Source organism: Hemibagrus wyckioides, linkage group LG03 (assembly GCF_019097595.1).
Source record: "Hemibagrus wyckioides isolate EC202008001 linkage group LG03, SWU_Hwy_1.0, whole genome shotgun sequence".
Taxonomy (NCBI): Eukaryota; Metazoa; Chordata; class Actinopteri; order Siluriformes; family Bagridae; genus Hemibagrus; species Hemibagrus wyckioides.
Genome location: NC_080712.1, coordinates 14,303,655 through 14,312,645, shown reverse-complemented (window position 1 = coordinate 14,312,645; position 8,991 = coordinate 14,303,655). Strand labels below are relative to the sequence as shown.

At 40.3% G+C, this 8,991-nt stretch overlaps 2 protein-coding genes across 4 annotated transcripts in view; one reads left to right on the top strand and one right to left on the bottom strand.

The window, feature by feature from the left end:
* The window catches only part of cdkl1 (cyclin dependent kinase like 1 (CDC2 related kinase)), a 13,492-nt gene extending 11,951 nt beyond the window's left edge, over positions 1 to 1,541 (top strand). For both annotated transcript variants that reach the window (XM_058385587.1, XM_058385588.1), the window contains one exon: positions 466 to 1,541. In XM_058385587.1, the coding sequence (XP_058241570.1) occupies positions 466 to 570 (105 nt within the window). In that variant the 3' untranslated portion in view covers positions 571 to 1,541. The remainder of the gene's footprint in view (positions 1 to 465) is intronic.
* A 2,075-nt stretch (positions 1,542 to 3,616) lies between these two features.
* dmac2l (distal membrane arm assembly component 2 like) lies at positions 3,617 to 8,718 on the bottom strand. Of its 2 annotated transcripts, XM_058378817.1 has the most exons (5): positions 8,628 to 8,718; positions 7,060 to 7,180; positions 5,231 to 5,439; positions 4,006 to 4,177; positions 3,617 to 3,905 (listed from the first exon to the last, which is right to left on the bottom strand). In XM_058378817.1, exons 2-5 carry the CDS (start codon positions 7,167 to 7,169, stop codon positions 3,791 to 3,793), a joined length of 606 nt encoding a protein of 201 aa, XP_058234800.1. In that variant the 5' UTR covers positions 7,170 to 7,180; positions 8,628 to 8,718; the 3' UTR covers positions 3,617 to 3,790. The 2 variants fall into 2 exon arrangements, with proteins under 2 accessions (XP_058234800.1, XP_058234809.1); XM_058378826.1 differs by lacking the exon at positions 8,628 to 8,718 and having other exon boundaries at positions 7,060 to 7,203.
* Between the last annotated feature and the right edge of the window lie 273 nt (positions 8,719 to 8,991).

The window sequence follows — 8,991 nt, the reverse complement described above, 5'->3', positions numbered from 1 at the left end:
TCCAGGGGAGCTGCATCATGGCTGAGCCTGTGCTCTGAGCCCAACCCCCAAAAATGGGATATGCGTAGAAAGAAAATTTCTGCGCAGTAATGTATATGTGACAAATAATGACAAATTAACTTCATGAACCAACCATCCTCAATCCTCAGTTTATCTGAAATTGGGATCGGCACTGGAAGTGCACTGTCTTAGATCCAACCCCAGCCACTGGGATGGTGGCAGTAGTCATCTAGGGCCCAACAAACAAACAAGAAAGTATATACTTTCTTAATACACATAATAAAATAAAATAATATCAAATAATTCTACATGTAAAATGAACATGTGCTCTGATCATAAGGGAGGAAGCTAGGTGCAAAAAATGTATTCCAGCAACCCACAAGAAGATCCTATAATTAAGTATATGATTGAAGACCTAGTATCATTGTACATGACTGAGAACCTTCTCTCTCTGGCTGTGTGCAGTATCTACCCCAGCTGACCGGCAGCAGTATCTTCCCAGCGGTGGACAACAGGAAGTACTACAACAACAACATGCGTAAATTCAACTACCATTTCCCCAACATCTAGTTCTTCGTGCTTCTGGAACACACTTTATACACCCTCAGTCTGCCCCAAGACACATATTTTTTTCTATTTTGGTTTCACATGCACTCACCTATCTTGCGTCTTGCTCAGGAACAGAAGCCACTGAGACGGCGTTCTGGGTGCTCCTGTCACAGTGTGTCCTCATTTATCTGTAGAGAGAGAACAAATCTCCTCCAGCTCATGACAGTCAGCTCACTGCTGGATCTTTTCTGTATACGACTCATCAGACCGCTTCTGTACTCTGTGTGATTGACAAAGAGCCCTGCTCTGCATGTAGACACACTGATGTGTGTGACACTGCCTTTCTGATTGCCAAAGTGCTGCGTGACGTGACACAGAGAGAACAGACTGACTGTCTCCTATACACAGTAACGCTAAAGATGACCTTTGTTTAGAGAGAGGATAAGTGAGCTGTAGTCAATTAGCAAAAAACCCAAGTGCAGAAATCAAACAAATCCTCTATTATTGGGGGGGGTTTTTTGGTATTCTGTCTCTCTGTATTGTTCATCTCAGACCATCTAACTTCCTGTGACAGACAGAGGAATAAATAAAAACGTTCCGTCTACTAATATTATTATTTCTAGGTCTATGTCCTAAGTGTTGATTTTGAAGTGAACTACATTTATGAATCACATGATTTTAAAGAAAAGAAAGTGTAACTTGTGTTTTTGAAGGCTTTTATTAAACATTTAACAACATTATTGTTGCCTTGACAAGTGGTGCTAATGATCTTCCGGCCATTGACTTGCACCCAATGCCAAACTGCTAAAGACACAAGCCCACTCCCCAGCCCTCAGACTCACCTTCCTCACTTCAACACACCCTGTAAATATCTCAAGATATTTAACTCTGCTGGTTTTCCAATAAGACAGACTCAACAGGGGAGTAAATATGGGAAGAAGAAATTCTTGCTCTTTTTGTATGTGATTTAATAAAGAGCTTTCAGCAATGAATTGGTGTGTTGTGTCTTCATCACTGCTCGCTGACTTTTACAGAGCATTCTTTAAATGACCTTTAGAGCTGTTTTTTTGTATTGGAACAAGCACCTCTATTAGAATTCAACAAAATTATGTGTGACAAGACAACACAAGTCAAAATCAAGAATTCAAAATTCAGTTTCAAGACCTGATCTAAAGAATGTTATGCACAACATCTGGCAGAGTAATAACAGATGCACACCTGGGAAATGTTACAACTCCGAGCATGCAAAAGCTGCTCAGAAGATACAACAGAGATTGCATGCAGTTATAAAATAAAAGCATGACTATTCAGACTACTAGAGAGAACCATCGGGATTGAGAGAAAGTAATGCAAGGAAACACCCTACAATACACCATCTCAGTGCCTTAATACTAATAGTTTATAGAAGTTAAGTTGTCTTTAATTGTCACATATACATTACAGCAGAGTGAAATTCTTTCTTCGCATATCCCATCCCTGGGGGTTGGGGTCAGACATGATGCAGTGCCCCTGGTGCAGGGTGGGTTGAGGGCATTGCTCAAGGGCCCAACAGTGGCAGTTTGGCGGTGCTGGGGCTTGAACCCCGATCTTCCGGTCAACGACCCATTGTATATAATAATAATAAGAAGAATAATCTCAAAATTTGGGGGCTGTGGTCACTCAAGGGTCTGGGCTGTTGATTGGAAGGTTAAGGTTCAAGCCCCAGCTCTGCCAAGCTGCCACTTTTGGGCAATTGAGCAAGGCCCATAACCCTCCCTGCGCCTTTGCTGTATCAAAGCTGTGTCTCTGCCTCCTTAGCTGGGATATGCAAAGAAATGTATTCCACTGTGCTGTAATATATATGTGGCCAGAAGAAAGGCTTCTTTTTCATGATATAAATAACGTTAAAGCCTAAAGCTGTTTAATCCTTTCCGGAATCTCACTTATTTTTTACCATGAAAATGGATTCATTTCTTTTCTTTTTCCAATTTCAACTATTAATTCTATAGTTAAGTCTGTAATATTTCAGTTACATTATGCATGGTGTATCAGGGATGTGGAAGCTTAGTGGTGAAGGTGTTGGACTACTGATCAGAAGGTTGGGAGTTTGAATCCCAGGTCCACCAAGCTGCCACTGCTAGGCCTCATGAGCAAGGCCCTCAACCCTCAGTTGCTCAGCTGGATAAGGGTGTCTGCTGAAATGTAAATTAAATTCTTACAGTTCATTTGACTCTAGGCGGTGAAACACAAAAGATGTTCACCCTCTAATGTCTGAATCCCGACAATGCCACATCAATTCTTCTCTAAAAATAAACACTAATATTAAGTAGCCCAATGACTGAAAACAGTTTATGCCCAAATCTCATTACTCAGTGTGTGTACAAGTACACTATAGTCTTAAAGCTTTAAACTAAAATGATTCTGTGTCAGCCCTGCGATGGACTGGCAACCTGTCCAGGGTGTACCCCTGCCTTTCGCCCTATGTGCGCTGGGATAGGCTCCAGCAGACAATGGATGGATGGATGGATGGATGGATGATTCTGTGTCATGATGGTTCCAAAAAGGCGCTGAACTACACTTCCCATCAGCCCCAACATGTCACATTTTCACCTGTGTCTCATTTCAGCCTGATTAGCACCAGTATATGAGTTCCTGTGCTTCAGCACCTGATTGTAAAGCTTCTGTTATCATGTTTATGTGTTGTGTCATTTGTTTGATGGATCTGGTTAATGTCTATTGTTTATGTGGAGTTTTCTCAGTTCTTATTCTGGTTCTTGTTTTCATAGCTTTAGGTTTCTGGCACTCTGATGCTCATACTGAGAATCCTTTCAACACACTCAGTACTGTGAGACTTACAGCTAGAGTAATGACTCATAATCACACTGTCTGGTTCCTCTTCAGGTTTCTTTGTGTCGTCTTTGGCTTTCTCAAGAGATCTAACACTAAATCTATATAGAGATTTCTGTAAAGCTGCTTTGTGTTTACACGGTAAAAAGCACCATATAAATAAATCTGAATTAAAAAAAAATCTAAATGTAATGCAAAAAAAAAAAAAAAAAAATTCAGCCCAAGCATTTTCATAGATTTAAACAGCAGTACATATTTAATATAAATGTTGCTTATTTAACAGTAACACTTTACACATCACACATCAGTTCCTCAAAACCTTTAAAACCTTAGTGTTTCTGTAACTGACATCACATCACACCTCACCTCAGATCTCTGATTTGACAATCTCGGCTAAAAAGCAAACTATGACTAGTTAAACCAGGTCGAGTTCTATGGTGAGATTGGGTAGTGCGGTTTGCAGTGTGTTTGTTGTTTTCTGTTTCTCTCTCACGCCTGGCAGGTCACTGAGGAACAAGAACTCCAAGTTCCTGGGAAGTGAAACACACACACACACACACAAAGCACCTGACAATCAGACTTGAGATATTCGAACGATTTGAGAATGAAAGCCCAGTGGTTTTCACCTGCCTTAGGTGATGAAGAGCGATAATGCCTCTGTCTGTCACATTGCCACAGGAGATGATCTCCATGGTCCTCATGCTGTTCTGCAGCTTCTCTGTCTTACTCAATCGCTCCAGACACGCATCCTCTATATATATACACTTTCGCAGCTTTATCTCTTCTACATGCTCCAGACCATCTACACACACAAACAGGAGAGAGAGATTTATTGACTAGACACTCACTGAACACTTGAACAGGAACACTTCAGCTCTATTCTAGCACATTCACCAGTATATCAGTCATGTGACAGTGGCACAATGCATAAAATCCGGCAGGATTAAAATTCACATCAAACTTCATTATTTTGGGGGGGGGGTTGAGTCTTTCTCCTCCCTAAGTCTGAAGAGTTTATACCAACCAAAATGTTCACTTCCCATTAATTTATCTCATATTTTCCACATTAACAGAACATGAAGTCTACTCCAAGAAACTTGTTTACAAATGAGATGCTCCAGTATGTCTGAATATTAACCGAGCTCCTCACACAAAAAGATGATGGAAATAATATATAATAATAATAATAATAATAATAATAATAATAATAATAACTGCATGAAATAAATCCAGTAAGAAAGGCAAATAACGTGTTTTGCTTCGAAGGTACTCTTTTCATTTACTGTAGTGACAGCAATGTGGATGTGAGGAAACTCTTCAGTCTCCTAACACAGGAGATTACATGTTGTGAGCCTTTCATACGTAGGATGCAAACCACATATTACTGAGCAGCGAGTTTGATTAGCACACCATCAATTGTTGTGTCGTAGTATTTAGCGTCTTGTATGTGATTTGGGATACAGCCCTGAATTCTCCTTGAACATGTGTGTACTTGTGACTGACATGCAAGTGAGAGGTGCGTAACACAAATGACATCACAAAAGGCTCAATATTGTTTAAATGTCAATGTCATTTTGTAACAGTTGTTATATTGCTAATGCTGTTGCTAAGAACATGTCTTCTGAGCAGCTGTAAATTGAGTATGTCCTGAATACGGACATGTTAAGAAAATAAACCCTGCAGCTTTCATTTCATGTGTAATCACTGTTTTCTGGGATTTGCATGGATGTACATGAAGGATGGTAAAAGGAGTGATGAGAAGAAGGAAGATTAGGAGAACAATGCAGCGATATTGGATACTGTATCAGGATCATACACGGTATCTTATCAGTTATTGTGTGAAGGCGTCACTCACCCAGGTAATCGAATCCCCGGTACATGATGCAGGATTCTGTGGCATCGATGGCCTGGATTTGATATCGTCCCAGCGGCCCTGTCGGGAGCCCGTTGTAATCATGTTGCCAGCGATCGAAACCACGGAAACGAACTTTGGCCCCGCACCTTAGGAGCCATTCAGCGGCTGCACGGTCCGGCCCAACTGCCTTAATCCGCTCATAATCGACCCTGGAACAAAACACACAGTTAACGTGTTACAAAACTTTACATCAAGAAAAGACCACAAAATGACATGATCTCTGAATCATATATTTCAGCTCCTCTCTGGGAGGCAAGAGCGATTTCTATGACAAAATTAAACCCCATCCCCACAATTTATGTGAAATAAATTAAAAGTACATTAAATTTGCAGCTGAAACAGTAAACTTGACTAACACCTATCATTTACAACAAACAAAGAAACATTAAAAAAAAAAACAACTAAAATTTATTTCATAAAACCCTGAAAACAGCAAAACAAACTATTGGCTTAGAAGTATAAAGGGAAGGTGTAAAAAAAAACCCTTGTTGTGCTTAGGTCATATTTCCTGATTTTTGTTGCTATCAGATTATTTTGTACATGTAAACCTATTCCATGTAACAGACTATGAAATATCAGATTACAAAAACATGTCCTGTGGCAGTTTTTATTGTAATACAGTATAACAGTGGGGGGTGACCGCAATTTCTGCATAACTGCTGTGTGTTATGACACACCTTCAGTCCCCGGGGTCACGGGTGTGAATCACTCACAGTGTTTAAACCCCACAGGCTTTTGCCTTCATTCTGTAGATTTAATGAAGCCACTTGGATGAATGAGAAAACATCTTCCTGACTGGAATACAAACTTTATTTAAATTTGCTCTGTTGGTTGGGTAATTGTGTATACAGCAGATCTCTTCTCTAGATAAAAAAAAATTGATGGCACTGGTGAAGTTGGTTGCCTTCACTTTGTTTGCTTTAGTTTATTTATTACTGTACTGAGAGGTAAAGTGAATACCACTGATTATCTCTGCATCATGGTACCTGTTAGTGGGTGGGATATATTAGGCAGCAAGTGAACATTTTGTAAAAGTGGAAGTGAAAGTTTGCAATTTTGTCCTCAAAGTTAATATATTAAAAGCAGGAAAGTGTAAGGATTTGCGCGAGTTTGATGAAGGGCCAAATTGTGACGAATAGACGACTGGATCAGAGTATCTCCAAAACTGCAGCTCTTGTGGGGTGTTCCCGGTCTGCAGTGGTCAGTATTTATCAAAAGTGGTCCAAGGAAGGAACAGTGGTGAACCCGGCGATAGGGTCATGGGCGGCCAAGGCTCACTCATGTACGTGGGGACTGAAGGCTGACCCGTGTGACGAGCTACTGTTGCTCAGTTTGCTGAAGAAGTTAATACTGGTTCTGATAGAAAGTTGTCAGATTACACAGTGCATCACAGTTTGTTGCATATGGGGCTGCATGCTTTTGACTTCTTAAGGTTTGGCTTGAGACCATTCAATTCAAATGCCCCAAAATATGCTAATATCTTTAAGAACTTCTTAATACATATAATAACTTTGGTAATAATTGTTGTAATAGTTCAACTTGGATAATAATGGCATCATTTCTGTCCAAATCATTCATTTACATCACGGCTTTGATCAAGTTTCCAGCAGTCCGACTTAAAATATTGAGTTTGTAAAAAGATCGAGTCACAAACTACTAAATGAGGGAGAATGATATGCTAGCTAGATTTAACAGTGAATCGTGTGTGTGGAGGTACAGTACTTAGCTGCAGCTGATGATGATTTTGTGTGTCTATGATGCATTATTACTTGTTAAAGACGGCGTTGAGCCAGCCCCAGAACGCTCTGCTGCCCCCTGGCGGTGCACACCGGGAGTGTGTGAATAAAAGACACCGGGCTGTCCCAGTCAAGATTCTCATAACTCCTATTTCTGAAAAACATTTAAAAAACACACAACTACTTCTAAGTTAGTCTTTGAAGGAGCCGATCAAATGTCACTATTAAAACTACTTTATACTAGTAATTTCGAGAAGAAGCTTTATGGAGCTGTATTTAAAACTCCTTTAAATACTCTTTAGACTTCCCATGTCTATTAGTGACCTCTAGTGCTCAAAAGGAAGCAGGCCTGTGTAGCCTGTAAATCTGCAAACACTGAGTGTATAATATTTGTACCATTAAAGGTTTACAAAACAACTCATTTAAGCCATGTAAAATCAAGGAATTCTTAGGAGTGTATACTGTTTTTATCACAGCCTCATCAGAAGGTTGCGAGTTCGAATCCCAGGTCCACCAAGCTGCCACTGCTGGGCCACTGAGCAAGACCCTTAACCCTCAACTGTTCAGTTGTATAAAAAATTAGATAATTTGTAAGTCGCTTTGGATAAGTGTGTCTGCCACATACCAGAAACATAAATGAAATGAAACTTTAAATAATACACACCGATCAGCCATAGCTTTAATCCTACATGCCTAATATTGTGTAGGTCCACCAAAACAGCTCATCAGCAAGCTTTGTGTTGGGTCACCTTTCTATCATAACCAGACTCTTTTAGCAGCTTTTCTTTTGGGAATTCGTGCTACCACAGCTCTTCGTTGGGATCAGTCCGGACAGGTCAGCCTGCACTCCCCATGCACATCAATAATCCCTGGGGCACCTCTGTCTTAGGCGACGGTTCACAGTGACTGTCCTTCCGGGGACACTTTTAGTAGGTACTAACATCTGTATAACGCCAGTACCTACCACATGACCTGCTGTTTGGGACATGCTCTGACCCAGTCGTCTAGCCATAACAATTTGGTCCTGGTCAAAATCACTCAGATCCTTACATCTGCCTAATTTTTCCTGCTTCCAGCACACTAACTTGGAGAACTGACTGTTGTGTAACATATCCCATCCCTGGACATTGCCATGGTAATAATATAATGGTGTTTAATTGACCTGTCAGTGGCTCTGATCTTACGGCTGACCGGAGTATGTGGACAGAGACATCTTTTTGTCTGTTTATAGAAATTATAAACGGATCATCGTTAATGACGTCATTACAGGAAAACAACACAAGCATGGATAGCTCCACAAGCATCGAAAGCACACACCCTGAAAAAAACACCGCGGTTTGTAAAGCAAACGTTCGTATCGCGATGTGATGATCTTTTATACCACAAGAAATATTACTGTACTAAATTAAACGCGTTTATTTCCTTCACGTGACCCGCACTTATTAGCACACTGTCGATAAAAACAAATCAATATCCGACTAGGAACAACATATTAGCGAATCCTATTACATTCACCATAAGGCAGCATTTATATGCACCGACTCATCTAGCATTAAAGGTCAATTCAAGCCATGCAATAAAAATAAAGCCGGACAGTTCACCTTCGCTAGTGTTATTTACATTTTCCCTCCGCCATGCGCCTCTTTATAAGCTTTCACGTCACACCAGCTGCGTCATCACGTTCTGATCTCCCATTGGTCCGTTCACATTAAAGCAACGCGCAGTATTATATACACACAGATACAGATTCAACACATACCTTTTAAACTTCATCTACAACCAACATGTCCTGCTGGTTTACTAACCAAAACAACTCAGTTTGCTCCCTTTAAAAAAATTCAACCTAAAACAACAACAACAACAACAACCACAGCCTCCTTGTCTGACAGTGATCATTAAGCTGTGGGATTGGTCTGTCAATGCATGATTTTTATTCATCAGTTATCAATAATAATTCATTCATCT